Source organism: Phasianus colchicus, chromosome 1 (genome assembly GCF_987193195.1).
Source record: "Phasianus colchicus chromosome 1, bPhaCol1.hap1.1, whole genome shotgun sequence".
In the NCBI taxonomy this organism is placed as follows: domain Eukaryota; kingdom Metazoa; phylum Chordata; class Aves; order Galliformes; family Phasianidae; genus Phasianus; species Phasianus colchicus.
The window spans coordinates 148,239,160-148,256,355 of NC_143436.1; the positions used below are offsets into that span (position 1 = coordinate 148,239,160).

At 38.3% G+C, this 17,196-nt stretch overlaps 1 protein-coding gene across 2 annotated transcripts in view; it reads right to left on the reverse strand.

The window, feature by feature from the left end:
- GPC6 (glypican 6) overlaps nt 1-17,196 on the reverse strand; it is a 730,376-nt gene that overhangs the window by 515,005 nt on the left and 198,175 nt on the right. For both annotated transcript variants that reach the window (XM_090129991.1, XM_031610618.2), the window contains exon 2: nt 832-990. In XM_090129991.1, the coding sequence (XP_089986117.1) occupies nt 832-990 (159 nt within the window). The remainder of the gene's footprint in view (nt 1-831; nt 991-17,196) is intronic.

Sequence of the window (17,196 nt, forward strand, 5' to 3'; positions counted from 1 at the left end):
ATAGTTATTTTGTAGATAAAAACATGACAATATTCTGAAGCTCTTTTGTTCTTCATTAATCTACCGTTCATAAGAAAAGACTAATAAACTGTGACTTGCAAATATGGATGCATCCACAAAAACAGCTCATTCTTTAAGACAAGTATTTATTAAACCATGACAGACAAGAAAGTCTTAAATTTACACAAATCTTAAAAGGCTGAGGACCAGACAAAACTGATTAAAAAATAAAGAAAACCTGAAAACTGTCTTTATCAATTCCTTCCAGGTTAAAAAAAAAAAAAAAAAAAAGTGTTTAATGCATCTGGAGTGGCTTGCGTGAAAGTACCTCTCAAATGCAATCGAGGCATGACTGTTTAGAAGCCCCAGAAGTACTCTACAAGGCTATACATATCAAAAGAAAATCATGTAGGAAAACACTGCAGCCATAAAGCTACAAAAAGTCAGAGTACTAAAAAACTGCTTTCCAATAAAAAAAATCATGGGAGATCCACAGTTCATCTTGCAACAGTGAACATAACTGCATACCTAAATTTTGCATTTGAAATCAGGAGACAAAATTATAAACCTCCCTATGCATATCTAATCTTTTTTTCAACATTAGCCAAGCCTGCAGGCACTTAACAGTCTGATCCTTGATGTTATTGTAATTAAAGGCAATACTCATAAGGCTGATAAGCATGCCAGCTGTAACTTAACCCTTATCTTAGCCAAACTGACAACTGCAAATGTGATACCTAATTGTAAAGAAAAGAACATTGAAATTCATTCTGGATCACCAACTTTTAAAATCCCATAACCTTGAAAATAAGTAAATTACATCCAGCCTACCATCAAACTTCTTGTGCCGGGAGACAAAAGTGGTGCGTACAAAGTGACTTGTCTCCTCCACCAAGTTTTCAAACTCCAGTTTGCTCTGCTGACTTAACTTATCCTCCATTTCTGAGGTGCAGCATGTATATTCCTGAGGGCAGATTCTCAAGTGTTCCCCTGAAATTGCAAGAAAAAAGGCATTAGAAATATTTTAACACAGATCGAAATATATCAGAACCCAATATACATATCCCTTCACTTCAGGAATGTGGGCTACATAAAGATATCTTTAAGATTTGACCACTTCATTGGCAACAATTTGTTCGTAATAAACAATTTTGCCATATCTGGGCTCTTTCAACAGAGGTGGAGAGAAACAGTTTGCAGAGCTGTTCTGATACTTCAGAAACATCTCACAATGAAAATGATTCTTGAACTGAAGTAGCCTTCTACATAAGCAAATGTATACTTCAAAATCCGAAGACAATTACTTGCTTTCTCTTTGTATTCAAAATGTCTGGAGAAATACTTAATGAGGTGACCTGTTACAAGACATCAGAGCTTTCTTGCTATCAAAACTTGAAAATCATAAATTACATATTTCTGTAGATAGGTTCCGCTTGTCCAAATGCACCAAAATATTCTCCCCCTTTCCCCTTGCTTCCCTTCTGTTTGAGTAACTGTATTTTAATTGTTTGGGAGTTTGGGTGCCACATATTTTCTTGGACAGCATTTCTTGTCAAACCCAGCAAATGCTCCACTGAATGGGAGAAAGCAGTGAAGAGTTTAATTAATGCTTATGTTATACAGAAATGCAGTGTAAAAGGTAATGAAAGCTTCTTATTTAATTCAATAGATTTATCTCTTGAAGCACTGTGCCAGTTCTTCTGACAATATTGCTTTTTTCAGTACAATTTGCAAGTGGAAACCAATTCTTTAGCTCATGAAATTAAAATAGTCTGCTATTACATGAAATGTGAATTTCCAATTGACACTGTACTAGGGTGTCAGAAACATTTAGCTCAGTTTGTGCGAAGGTAAGAAATTCTACCATTCCCTCTTGAGAAATAAAAAGAATGATCTGCCTGTATGATTAAAGCTACTTGTAAAGCAATGAAAACATTTAGCTTTCTGTACACTGAATCCTGATTAAAAATCCCTCTGCAAATCTCTTAGAGGTGCAAACAAAATGATATACAAAGCCCAGGGGTTAAATAAATATGGGGGACCTGATTCTCATTTATATCAAGCCTCCTTTGTATCACTGCTGAGCCATAAAGAAGATTTAAATGCAATTTATATCTACTTTAAGGCTACTGTTCACCATTGTTATTATGTAGCAAGGAGAATCAGGCCCTGAGGTTTATACTTCCCTGGGGTGCAATACATTTAGCTGCTGCGTCATTTTGAAAACAGCATCAAAAGGGGTTTGTACATGCTTAGAATAAACATTGTCTTGAGTTTGCTGTCATTTTATTTCAATTTTTAGTTTAGTTTCCAAATTACGTCTTTTGATTTGAAGCTCAGTCATTCCTGAACCCTGACCCATTTACCCTGAGTTAATTTTGTTTTTCTGCAATAATTTGTAAGATATGAACTATAATGCTAAGAGACTTCTAGCAATCTTGAGACTTTTTAAAAATCTCACAGCTATACATCTTAGGGAAAGATCATTTCATTAACAGTCACTGGTCTGCAGTACTACTATCGGTTCCAGTCATGTACAAAAGAACCATTATATAAAAAACATTCTGTGTCCATTAAAATAATGTAAAAAATATTTCCTGCAATGCTCTCACAATAAAATAGCATAATTCCTCTCCATTCTCTAGATCATGCATCTAAGCCAGAAACAATACATGAGCCAACTGCTGTCAAACATAAAAGATAGTGGCAAAAAAATGCTTTGTTTAGACTCTATGCCACTATCATATTAAACAGAAATTATTCAACAGATAACAAACAACTGAGGAGACGGCATATGAAGACACAGTAAGTTTTCTTTTAGTAACAACAGAGTTCTGAGTTTTTGTTAGACATCAGAAGCACAAGGAAAAATGAAATATGGTATCTTTGGATGCAGTGTTGTATGCTTGATTAAATAAAATGAACATACCCTTACCTATACATCTAGCTCTCCCCCTTCCTACATATACTCAGCAGCTTTTTTAGGGAAGCACTGGGAAAATGTGCTCTTCCAGTTACAGCCACAGTGGTAGTTCACACTTTCTGCAATGACAGTGTCCTTAAGTGTTGTTGCAGTCATGAATTTTAATAAATTTCAGTTTTATTTCCTCTATTCATTTCCCATTAATTTTTTCTCTTCCATCTGGCTCTCTGTTTTCCAGAACTGCTGAACTACCAAAGGAACTAATGTTCATCATCGAGGCACTGTGCTTACTGAGTAATAGCTTTAGGTCTAGGTTTTTACGAAGTTGTTCTGATTTCAGCTAGTGTAGAGCTAATTTCCTTCCTAATACCTGGTATGGCGCTGTGTTTTGGATTTAGGATGAGAATAATGTTGATCTCACAGCGAGGTTTTAGTTCTTGCTGAGCAGTGCTTACATACATACGGCCAAGGACATTCCTGGTTCTCTTGGTGTCCTGCCAGTGGGGTGCACAAGTAGCTGGGAGAGGAAAGAACCAGGACAGTTGACCCAAACTGGCCAAAGGGATATTCCATACCATTTGGTGTCATGCTGAAGAATATAACTGGGAGAGCTGTCTAGAGTAGAGGACTGCTGCATGAGGACCTCCTCTGCATTGGTCAGCAGGTGGTGAGCAATTGCACTGTTCACCACTTGTTTTGTTTAGTCTTTTAATCATAATAATTACTTTACTTTTCTGCCCTATTAAACTGTCTTTGTCTCAACCCACAAGTAATACCTTTTTTCCAATCTTTTTCCTATACCATGGTAGGACAGGGGCACAATGGCTGTATGGTATTCAGCTTCCTACTGGGTTAAACTACAACAGGTGCTATGTTATGCTGAATATTATGATGCACTAAAGTATATTAAATTCAGCAAAACAGCCAATTTTGTACCAGTATTAATTTTACTCTTGGTTTTTTTTTGTTTTTGTTTTTGTTTTTAATTTATTTATGGTCTTAGTTTACTACAAAAACTACAATTTACTTTAAAATCCAACTTGCACATCATAAACTCATTCAGATTTCTGCTTTACTTATATATTCTACCTTTGCATGGATTTTCATTATATTTCTATGCTTTAATTCAGTGGATATTCATTCATTCATGAAGCTTTTAACTGCTGACACAAGAAAACTTCCAATTACATAAAGTGCTTGCAAATTCTCTGTCAAATCATTGCTTTCCTCTCCTAACACTGTGTCTTCCTGAATCATCTACATTAACTACCTGTCTTCATCATAATTTGCTAATTTATAATCACCTTATTTTTTAAAACAACATTTCTAGTTCTTCTCACTGAATTTTCTTGTAAAGAAATAGTAACAAAAATTATTATGCCACTCTTTATATTCTGTTTCAAGATCACCTTTTTCCTCCTCCTATTTTCAGCACAAAAGGCTCAGGTCAGATTACAGATAAAGTAAACACAATTTCCTTTGCTCTGTGGCAACAGAATATTTGTCCTCTGATCTGTCAGTCTCTGATTTGTCAGTCTGAGATATTCAAGTGCACTAAGCAAAGAAGCCTTTAGAATTTGAGGCTCATAAGTTCTGTCATGCTTGTACTGGCTATGAGTGGCTACAGGCTCCAAAGACTGACAGTCTTGGGCCATTTCCTGAAAATGGTGAATGGAAACTCTCTGACAAACCACACTTTCTGTAGGAGTAACCCTAATTTGCTTTCTAAAAGCAGAGATTATTATTTTGTGTTTATTCTTACTAAACATAGTAAGTTAGCAATAGGACAAGGAGTAATGGCCTAAAACTTGTATATAGGAAGTTCTGTACTAATATGCAGAAGAACGTTATGCAAAGGTTACGGAACACTGGAACAGGCTGCCCAGAGAAGCTGTGGAGTCTCTTTCTATGGAGATATTCAAGAGCAGTCTGGACACCTACCGGTGTGACCTATTTTAGAGAATTTGCTTTAGCAGGGTGGATGACCCACATTTTTTCAGACTAAGCAAGTACAAACTCAGCAATTACCAGCAACCTACCACAACTCTTCTAACTACCATTTCCAACTAAAGATGGTGACCAACATATCTCTTTTTGTGTCCTATGTTATATAAATCAAAACTGAAATTCATCCTCTGGTATTCAGAGATTCAGTATTCAATTTCAGTTTTATTAACACTGTAATCTCACACCTGTCCTCACATGATCCCAATTGTCAAGATCTGCAGGCGAATTTGGTATTTTGCTACAATGTTTCTTTGTATTGTTAATATAAAACATGTTTTATATATATATTGCAGTTTGATGTCCCAACAGCATGTTATATAACCCACAATTCTTTCTGAGGCAATCAGTATTTTATAGTTTTTATTCTAATCATATAGGAAAGAAAGGAAAAGAAAAGAGGAGAAACGAGCATCTTACCATGTTGTTAGGATATTGTTTTGTGTACAGAATCATAGAATCCTCAGAGTTGGAAAGACCTCTGAAGGCCATCTAGTCCAACTCCCCTGCAGTGAACAGGGACACCACAGCTAGATAGGTTGCCCAGAGCCTGATCAGCCTCACCTTAAAAGTCTCCAGGGATGGGAGATCAACCACATTACTGGACAACCTGTTCCAGTGCCTCACCACCTTCCTGTAATAGATTTTTTTCCTTGTATCCAATCTAAATCTACCCTCTTCAAGCTTGAAACCGTTTCCCCTTGTTCTATCACCATACACCCTTCTAAAGAGTCTGTCCTCTTCCTTCCTGTAGCTCCACTTTAGATACTGAAAGGCTGCTATCAGGTCACCTTGGAGCTTTCTTTTCTCCAGGCTGAAGTGCCTCAGAAATCTCAGCTTGTCTTCATATTTCCATTCTGTGGATCATTTTTGTGGCCCTTCTCCAGACATGCTCCAACAGATCTCTGCCTCTCGTTTACTGAGGACCCTACATCTGGATGCAGCACTCCAGGTGAGGCCTCACCAGTGCAGAGAAGAAAGGCAGGATCACCTCCCTCATGTCCACCTTGCCATCCACCATTCCCCCCAGTTTTTTTTTCAGCAGGGCTGCACTCAATCCTTTCCTCCCTCCACCTGTATTGGTAATGGGGCTTGCCTCAACTCAAGTGCAAGACCTTGCATTTGGATTTGTTGAACCTTGTGAAGTTCACCTGGGCCCACTGCTCAAACCTGTCTAGGTCAAACCTGTCTAGCATGGCATCCCGTCCCTCTAGTGAGTTGACCTCACCCCACTGCTTCGTGTCAACAGCAAAGTTGCTGAAGGGTGCACTCGACCCCACTGCTAATGTCATTTATGAAGATATTAAAGAGTAGTGGCCCCAGCATGATCAAACAAACTGTAGGACTGGTGATAAGTGAAACATACAGTCACCTCACTGCTTCTTAAGTCCAGTAAAATAAAATTTAATAAACAGCATGTGTAAATGCAAGGTGTACTTTTGAACTTGATCACTGTAGGCACTGATAGAGTCTGAAGGAACTGAAGATTGTTTCTCCTCTTTTATACTTACAATAAGATTAATGTGATTGGGCTTCATTATTTTCTAAGTTTTTTTACAGTTACAAAAATTGCCTTCATATATCTGTTTCAGGCATGCTCATATTCATATTCAGTCCTTTGTGGATAAAGTAGTATAATTTAATACACCACTCAGAGCTTCTTATTTCATAGCTCTCTGGATTTGCTGCAGTTTTGTTTCTGGATTTAATACTTCTACATATAGTTTTTTGTTTTTTTTTTTCCAGTTACTTAAAAAAATATGGTTAGTGGAATAAAAGATTAATCAAACTCTCATTCACCTTTAATCCTTGCCTACTCTTTTGAAATTTTGATCTTTTTCTGTATTGGTTATTTATGTTTCTGCACACTTGTTTTTCAAATTACTTAAGTGCTCCACTGATAAAATGTAGAGCTTAGGAGAACTCTTTATGATCACATTATCCATTTTTCTAGTCTGGAAAACAATTTTCTTCCAATATTTGTATCTTCTGTCACTCATATATGTGAAGAGAAAATTCTATTATTGAATAACTTAGCTCACAATTATATTAAGCTAAAAAAACCCCAAAACATCTAAAATAGTAATAATTAAATTATTTTGCAATTAAAACTAAATTATAACCATGATCATCTTATCATCGCCTTAGCAATCATTCAAACAGTGAAAATGAAAACATTTTTTGGACAAAACTTGACCTCTAACCAAAAGTCCCAAAGCTTCTTCTGAATTTGTAATTATCTCCTCAGTGGGGTATAACAGCCCTGCAAGCAACCTCTGTAAAATTGCACCTGACATTCAAATCATAGAATCAAATTTTCTTACTTAAAGTGAAAGGCTACAGATTATGATTTAAATTAATTCCTTTGTAATGTTGGCCTGTCAAGTGATGATGGAAGCAGTATTTACACAGAAAACGACAGCAGCTGACAAAAGGGAGGGAAAGCTGTCTGTAACATACAGATTACATTGTCAGACATGACTCCCCTAGTTTTAATCATGGAACTGAGCTTGAAAAACTTGCATGTCCAGTGGGCTCCAATAAAAATGTGTAACTACCCTATAAAAGAAAATGACTCATTTGTTTGCCCTGGACCCAAATCATCTTTCATCAGATTTCCTTTGTTCTTTGAGTGCTTTGAGGTCAATTAAAAAATGAATGCCTTCCAAACAGACCGATAATTAGTTAACAGTCTCTTCATTATGGGTCCCACAGGGAACATTCATTTACAAGAAGCCCTGACCCTGTTGTCCTTGGAAAGCCCTCAGTAATAAGTTACAGAAGCAGAGGCCAAGGCAAACCTGTTCAGAGTAGGACTACACAGATGCTAAAGAAAGAGCTGAAGTCCCTAGAGCCTTCCTAACTAAACTACTAGAAGCTGTACCTCTACTCCTACATTCAGGTTCATTTTATTTTCCAAGCATACATTGTCAGACAATCGGTTTTTGATCGCACCGTTTGTGAGAAGATTCTTTAGTTACCTCTCAGGGGGTGTATTACAGGCATTTTGCTCACTGCATTGTGGAAAGCAAACTGTAATGCTGTGATTCAGAACCATATAGTTTCATCATCTCACTGCTTAGATGGTTGCAATTTTCTGATTTCAAAGCATGTTTCCACCAGGGAACAGTAGCCAATTTCTCCTCCCCATCAACTGACTTTTGCTCTATATTATGCCCCCTACTAGTGAGGGACACAGAGTGGGCTTGGAAAGCACACGCAATGAATAATTGGCTCAGAGTCTGGTGTCGAGCCAGAAACATTGGGTTCTTTGATCATGGGGCAGTTTTCTCAGCCCCTGGCCTGTTGTCCGTCCATGGAACCAACCTATCTCAAAGGGGGCAACAAATCCTAGCACAGGAGCTACCAGGCTTTATCGAAAGAGCTTTAAACTAGCTACGATGGGGGAAGGGGACAAAACAGGCCTCAAAAGAGATGAGCCTAGGGAAACGATGCTTGAGCTGGGGGTGAGCAGGAGGAGCTGGAAGCAGTGCGGCAGACTAACTCTGATCTAGCTGCTATTACCGAAACATGGTGGGACCACTCCCATGACTGGAGTGCTGTGATGGATGGCTACAAATTCTTCAGAAGGGATAGATGAGGAAGGAAGGATGGTAGTGTGGCCCTTTATATTAAAGACTGTTTTGATGTTGAAGAGCTTGGAGTTGGGAATGATAAAGTTGAGTGTCTATGGGTAAAGATCAGGGGAAAGGCCTGCAGGGGCCACATCTTGGTGAGGGTCTGTTATAGACTGCCTAAGGGAGCTGGCAGGGGTGATTGCCAAGCCTCTCGTGGTCATCTACATCTGCCTGAGGGTAGGGAGGCCCTTCAGAGGGATCTAGATAAGCTGGATCACTGGGTTGAGGTGAATGGGATGAGGTTCAACAAGGCCAAGTGTCAGGTCCTGCACTTTGGCCACAACAACCCCATGCAGTGTTACAGGCTTGGGGACGAGTGGCTAGATGATTGTGAAGAGGAAAGGGATCTGGGGGTGTTGGTTGATGCTCGGCTGAACATGAGCTGACAGTGTGCCCAGGTGGCCAAAAGGACCAATGGCATGCTGGCCTGCATTAGAAATAATGTGGCCAGCAGGAGCAGGGAGGTAATCAGCACTGGGGAGGTTGCACCTTGAGTACTGTGTTCAGTTTTGGGCCCCTCACTACAAAAAAGACATAGAGGCCCTGGAACACGTCCAGAGAAGGGCAACAAAACTGGTGAGGGGTCTGGAGCACAAGTCTTTTGAGGAGTGGCCGAGGGAGCTGGGATTGTTTAGTCTGGAGAAGAGAAGGCTCAGAGGAGACCTCATTGCATTCTACATCTTCCTGAAGGGAGGTTGTGATGAGGAGGAGTTTGGCCTCTTCTCCCAGGCAACAAACAGGACCCAAGGAAATGGCCACAAGTTGTACCAGAGGAGGTTTAGATTAGACATAAGGAAGATCTTTTTCTCTCAGAGAGTGGTCAGGCACTGGAATGGCCTGCCCAGGGAGGTGGTGGAGTCGCCATCCCTGGCATTGTTGAAGAGGTGTCTGGATGAGGTGCTAACTAGATATGGTTTAGTAGCTTGTGGTAGCAAAGGTAATGGGAGGATGGTTGGACTAGATGATCTTGCAGATCATTTCCAACCTTGTGATTCTATGATTGTATGTATGATTCTACTATAATAGCAGAAATATCTTTTATACCATTACAGTAAGAAGGTGAATACAAGCCACATATTGCTTTACCATGACCATAAAGCACAGGGCAAACATGTTTTATATTTCTGTTGTTCCCAGAACAATTTTGTTATTAAGAAAGCAGGATAATGTTTTACACAATCGTGAAATTATTCAGATTTTAATCGTTATATGTCACATAACAATGAAATTCAAAGATGTGATTGTAGTAGGTGATGAATCACAGGCAGATTTACATGGCTTAGTTAAAGTATCCATAGAAATACAACAAAGTGATGTTGCCTGAGCTTAACCAAATATGCTGTACTGCCAAACTTATTCCTCAAGGACAAACCCAAAACAAGTTAACACCATTACTACTATACATGCAGCAAAACTTAAAGCTGCATGAGCTACAATCGTTTCATCCGTTTATGCTCTGAAGCCATGCAGATTCCTATGGAACACTGTTATCATCACATATAAAATTCATGTTTCTAAAATACTAAACTTAGCAACATCAGTTTAAATTCCTTAACAGTTCTCTTCTCTTATCCATACAGCTTTGGTCAGCCTGAGAAAACCTTTAAATACTAACATTAAACAGATGAACCTACTTTCCTGTCTTCTGATTCATTATGACACAGTTTCCTGCAGTTTCATTTGTAGGAACAGTTCACAAAGACAACTACAAGATACACCATGTTGGTCTTCGATTAAGGTTATGTTAGGTACTTTGGTAATAAAACTTCTTTTCTTCTACTAAGTTCTTCACTGAGATACTCTTCAGCCTAATCACAGAAATTAGCTCAGTCTTTTAATTTTCCCATTTCCTTACTTCCCTTGCTTATGGAAAAGAGAATGCAAAAGGGGAGGCTACATCTTATAAAGACCTCAGAGTTCTGATACTGTACTTGCTTAAGGTCTACCCATTAATTTACAGGAGCAGAAACTCTGGAATTTGTCCATTTGGTTGTCCTTGCTTTATGAACTTGGCTGTTAAAGTATGAGAAAGTCCAAGCTAAAATCTATGCTAAAGAGAAAGAAAACAACTAACAACCTTGTGAGAGTTGAGGGATTCAAGAAGATGATACTGATACCGGAAGATGAAAACCACCATGGAAAAAGATGGTAAACACCAGTAATTTTAAGGATATTCAGAGAAAGGATGATTAACCCATACTCTCAATCCCAAATATAGATACAGGCTGGGTGAAGAATGGCTTGAGAGCAGCCCTGAGGAAAAGGATTTGGCGATGAAAGACTCAACATGACCTGGCAATGTGTGCCTGCAGCCCAGAAGGCAAACTGTATCCTGGGTTTATCAAGAGAAGCAAGACCAATAGGTCGAGGGAGGTGATTCTGCTCCTCTACTCTGCTCTCATGAGACCCCATCTGGAGCACTGCATTCAGTTCTGGGGTCCCAAACACAAGAAGGACATCAAGCTCCTGGAGCAGGTTCAGAGGAGGACCATGAAAAAGATCAGAGGGTTGGAGCACCTCCCCTACAAAGGGGACAGGTTGGAAGAGCTGGGGCTCTTCAGCCTGAAGAAGAGAAGGCTGTGGGAGGGACCTTATAGAGGCCTTGTCTCTATGATGTTTATAAGGACAGGTAGTGACAGGTTGAGGAGAAATGGCTTTAAACTAGAAAAGGGTAGATTTAGACTAGATATTAGGAAGAAATTCTTTAGTGTGAGGGTGGTGAGACACTGTAACAGGTTGCCCCAAGAAGTTGTGAATGCCCTCTCCCTGGAAACATTCAAAGCCAGGATGAATGGGGCTTTGAGCAATCTGATCCAGTGGGAGATGTCCCTGCCTGTAGCAGGGGGGCTGGAATTAGATCATCCTAAAGGTTCCTTTCAACCCAAACTATTCTAAGAATCTGTGATTCTTTGATTCTGTGATTCTATGATACTCAACCTGACTGATGACAAAACTGCCACAGGAGAGTTATTGGGTGTCTAATCACTGATCGTACTTCTGCTTTGCATCAGGGCTCGTTATTTCTAGTATTCAATTCAAATATGTATAGTAACCAGAAATGATTAATTTGTGATCTCAATTTGTGTATATCCTGCTTGTGGAGTTTCTTAGTACACAAGAAAATTTACCCAGAGTGACTAAGAGAGTTGACTCCCAGGCCTCACTGGCACTCTGCCAGATGGGAGAAGACAATCTTTCAGGAGGAGTGCCTTTCTTTTTCTAGTTGTTTATTGCCTGTGACATCTCCTTCCATGAGAAGGAGCATGAAGGTCTCAGAACGATAGAAATAAGTAGTTATTTCCTAAAGGTGTAAAGCAGTATGTTCTGTAATTTCCCACAGTAAACCTTATGCAATTTAGTAACTCAGATATTTTTCTGCACACTGCTACCCGAGTAAATATTGCTGAAATGACTTCTTCAATGAGAGAGGATACTAGCTCATAGAGGAGGAAGTATAGGTACAGGAAAACTCGAGGGCTTCCTAATTCTTGGCTCTGTCGTTTTTCTTTTACAGTACCTAGGCTAAATCCTCTGTGGTTCCATATTTTTTTTGTGATAAAATATAGATATAAACTCAGCTTCTGGTTCAGACAGAGTTGTCAGGGTATCCATCCCTGTGCATCCAAAAGCTATAGCTGCACCCCTAGAAAAAAATAAGCTCAGCAAATAAACCATGTTTTCATGTTTTCAGTTAGAAGGGGCTTACACACATTTCTTTGAGCTAACACCCTCTGTACAAAATGAATCTTGAATTACAGCAGTTTAAAAAGTCCTTGGCCCTTTTTCAAAGATCCAGAACCTTTGATTTGTGTAGTGTCCTTCAGAGACCAAAGGACTCTGAATTCAGGTAGCCTGGCAAGGCTGACATAACATTTACATTGACTTTAAGAGGTCCTGAAGGAGGACACAAGGCAGGCATATATTGCACTGCAGATACTACAAACCTGGGAGAACAATCCAGCAACTTATCAGGAAAAAATGCTGATAGTATTCTTTAATCAGAATTCTGTAATCAATATTTTTCAGCATAACTTTGTTTGTTCTGAAAACTTCTAATTCATTCTAATTAACAGCAACTATCCTTCTATAATATCAGTTACCCACAAAAGTCACTGCCAAAAGGGAAAGTTTTTTAAAGGAAAGAATAGGAGCTTCGCCTGCAAAAATTGCAGATTTCCACTGCTCCTGATAGTATCTGAGATGCAATTCTATTGTTTTTTTTCTATTTTTTTTTCTATCTATCTTTCCCCTCCCCACTAAAAGAAGACTAAGTTTTCAGCTTTTTTTACTACAGTCCGTTTGCCAGTGCCTTCTCTAGATACATGACAAGGCTCTGGGTCTTTAAAATCAATAAGTGAATGGAACACTGTTTCTTGCCCTTCAAGTGTTTTCATGTTAAAGCTTTGACCTTTATGAGTAAAGATCAACGTGAAAAGAAATCCTCGTCTACACATGAAGTCTTCTCTTATGTAACTATATTGTTGAATTGAAATTTTTAACTGAAAAATACATGGAAACGTTTAAATCCAGAAGATTTTATTATTATTATTTGAAAGAATGTTGTGAGCTTGGTCTGATAGGCACTATGTTTTCCTTGAAGAGGCTTGTTCATTGTTCTTCATTATAACTAAACAAGCAATTTTCTATAAAGGTGTCAGGACACTCTAACCTTATTTATTTTGAGCACTTCACCTTTCATACTGTGGAAAGATATTAGCCAAAGAGAATCCTCTGTTTAGAAAATGTTCTAATGGAACTCAAAGTATTTTCCATATCACTGTCATTATTGGTTATCTATAGGAAGTCACATCTATTTTATTTTTCTTGTGAGTCTCAAATTCAGTTGTAAAAAGTGACAGAAAAAGTTCAGCTAAGGGATACGTTTAGCAAACTGTAAATTTAAAACTGTAAAATTAAATTTTCTTCTCTAGTCTTTCTAAGGTATCTGTCTCCTTGACAAGGGCAATGACTGTAATTTAAAAAGAAAAAAAAAAAAATCAAAAACAAAGTTGTGGTGGTATTAATTTATCTGATAAACAGAGTAAAGCACCTAAAGGAAGTTTTCCACAGATAGCTACATAAACTGTCACAGGAACAGCCTTTCTATTTCTGTTTTCAAGTTACTGCAAAACTATATTAGATATCTTGAATGTCTATTCGTGTGCCTCTTTTCTGGCTTGATTTAGTGTCAATAATGATATACCAGGAGATGAAACTTGGTCTGGGGTGGTGATTTAAACAATCAGCCTTCAAAACTTATTAGAAAAAATTCTATGTAGAAATGATGAACACTTGCACAGAATTACATATGTAATTGAATGCATTTAATGAAAAAATAAAACTTCCTCCTATGGAACAGTTGAAAACCTTTTTAGAAAATTTGTAATCAAGTTTGGCTGCTGCTGAGACAAAAAAAATAAAATAAAATAAAAAATAAAAAAAAAATCAAGATTAGTCTGCATTTATGTGATAAGGCAACAAATCTGGTTCTGTAAAGCTAAGACGTAGGCAACAACACAATGATTTCAGAATGTTTTATGTAAAAGATGTACAAAACTATACACATCTGCCAGTAAATAACCTCTTCTCTGTGTTGGCACTTTTCTAAATTATAAATTAGGAATTCATGGTCCCAATAAATACAATATATTACTAGTTAATAGCTCTCACAACTCTTTATGATTTTAAAGGAGATTTATAGTTTTATAATGAGGAAAATTGTGTGCAGGTGCTATTAACTCTTCCAAAAGCTATGTATAAAAAAAAAAAGGCAAAGCAAATCCTACACATCTTCCATTAAATAGAAAATACAAAAGCATTTATTAAAGTTTTCCCTTGCGTCCTGTTTTCAAAGAAAAAAGTCTGTATTTGAGGTGATTTCAAAGCAGTGTAATTAATTTGGTGAATTTCAAAGATCACTTAATGAGTGCTGCATTTAATGAATATTCTTTGAAACTTTGTAGTAGTATTTTCTATGCCCATTCAGAACAGCAGCAGTTTTGAGCACTTGTACAGATGTTTCCAACCATTTTCTGCCAAATGCAAATTTACTTCCTGTGTGATTGAATTATCAGTGCCAATTTTAGCTTATAAGGAAGAATCAGATTACTACCTGCATTCTTTCAACATCATTTTAGGAATATTCCCAGTCTCTTCATGCTTTTTCAAAACAGCATAGCAGGACTGAGTAGGTTTAACATTCTGCCAGTATGGTTATAAATAAAGTATCTAAAACTAAAATTGTATCATAATGGAGTTATCATCCAAAATTAATACTGCATAGTCTCATGATATATTATATAAAATTTTATATAAAAAAATAGTAAAATAAGTTATGAAACAGCTATTTAGACCTACTTTTTGTTATCATTTATAATTTACTACTATCTGACAATCTGTAAAATAACTATTTACTTGTCACAGAGTTAACTTGATCAATCTATGCCCCTGACAGGGGGACATTAGGCCCCTGTCCCACCCTTCCCCTCCCGGCCCCACAAGATGGGAAGGAAAAGGGAAAAGGAATAGGGAGATGGGAGCTGGGCTCAAGGAAGGAAAACAAACAAACAAACAAACAAACAAACAAACAAAAAAAACAGCAGCATCTATGGAGGAAAACTTATTTTACTATGATATCGGAATGCAAGATAACACAATATGATACTATCTAATTGAAATTGAGACTAATAAATCAAATACAATAGGAGACAGAGAGAGTTCCCGAGACCAAGTCAAACCTGAGAAGCTCGGTACGGCTAGGAAAGCACCCTCCAACACCCACAGCAAGGCGGTAAGAGACCGCCCAACCAGGAAGGGCCAGATCCCATGCCTTCCGCAGTGTTTAGGGGCAGGTACCCGGAATTGGAACATAAACACTTTAACTCCCAGTGCACTACATGATGTTATGATGTGGAATATAAAATACCAAAAAACACAAGACCATGACATTACCTTAGGTTAATATTGTTTTCTCAAATATGAAGAGCTATCTACAAAGCTTAAAGTAAACTTCAGCAATAATAATAATAATAATAATTTCAGCACTAGAAGTTACACAGAATATTACAAGTTGGAAGAGATGCACAAGGATCATTGAGTCCAAGTCTAGGCTCCACACACGACTACCCCAAATTCAAACCTTATGTCTGAGAGCATTATCCAAATGATCCATGAACTCAGGCAGCCTGGGGCCATGCCCACTGCCTTGGGCAGTCTCACTGCCCTACTGACCTCATCTTTTCCTAACCCTCAACCCCCGTTGCAACTTCGTGCTGCTCCCTTGGGCCCTGTTGTGATCACCAGAGATAAGAGATCAGTGCTGCCCCTTCACTCCCCTTGAGAGGAAGCTGTAGGGTGCCATGAGGCCTCCTCTCAGTATCTTCTTCTTCATGCTGAGCAAGCCAAGGGACTTCAGTCTCTCCTTCCATATCTTGCCCTCTAGACTCTTCATCTTCTTCACAACTCTCCTTTGGGAACTTTCTGATAGTTTTATGTCCTTCTTATATTATGGTACCCAAACCTGCACCCAGTGCTCGGGGTGAGACCAGACCAGTGCAGAGCAGTGTAGGACAAACTGTTCCCTTGCCCAACTGGCAGTGTTGGCCCTGGTGCACCCCAGGATAGGGTTGGTCCTTCTGGCTGCGAGGATACATTGTTCACTTGTTTCAATTTGTCATCAATCATGACCTCCAGATACACTTCTGAGGGGTTGGTCTCCAGCCTCCTGTTCCCCAGTCTGTACCTACACCCAGAGTTGCCCCATCCCAAGTGTATTCCATTCACTACATTACTCACATAGCTGAAGTTACTCATCCGTAAACAGCAGTGAAAGTAAAATCCAGCAATAGAAGTATATAACTTCAATTTATCTCCATGTTATAGGAACATAATTAAATTATTATTGAGTGCTGACTGATTATTGAATTATTGATTTCCTTTTTATTAATTTCTCTAAAATATACAAAGCCCCACTGATGATCATGAACTCCATGCAAGAATCTTAGTCCTAGTTTTTCTTTTCTTTGACCAAGTAGGATGGAAAATGAATGAAACATACTGGCTTTTGAGTGAAGTTTTATTTGAGATAAAATTAACTAGAATGATTCATGTATCACATTATTGAAAGTCCTTACTTCAGTCTTTCACCACTATAACCTATAAATCTGTGGTCACACTTCAGTGACAACTTGTACATAATCTGGTTATAAATTCAGCCAAAACAATCCCTGTACTGAAATCTAAGATATCTAAGAAAGCATCAAATTCAGCACCTGCACTTGGCTCCTTTTTCTTGTGATACCTAAGGCCCTTCTATTGCAAGAAACTGGAAGTACTGAGTGATAAAAGTTTCAATTCCTATAGTAATCTGAAGCTATTATTACTACAACATTCTATTAAAAAGTTTTTGACATCACAGAATCACGGAATGGCTAAGGTTGGAAAGCAATTTTAGATGTCATCTGGTCCCCTCCTGTTCATGTGCGTTCACCTACAGCAACTTGATCAGCACCACGTTGAGGAGGGTTTTGAAGATTGCTAAGGAGGGAGACTCCATAACCTCTCTGGGCAATGTGTGATAGTGCACCATCATCCAGACAGTAGACATCTCTGAACTGTTGTGTCCCAATGGAA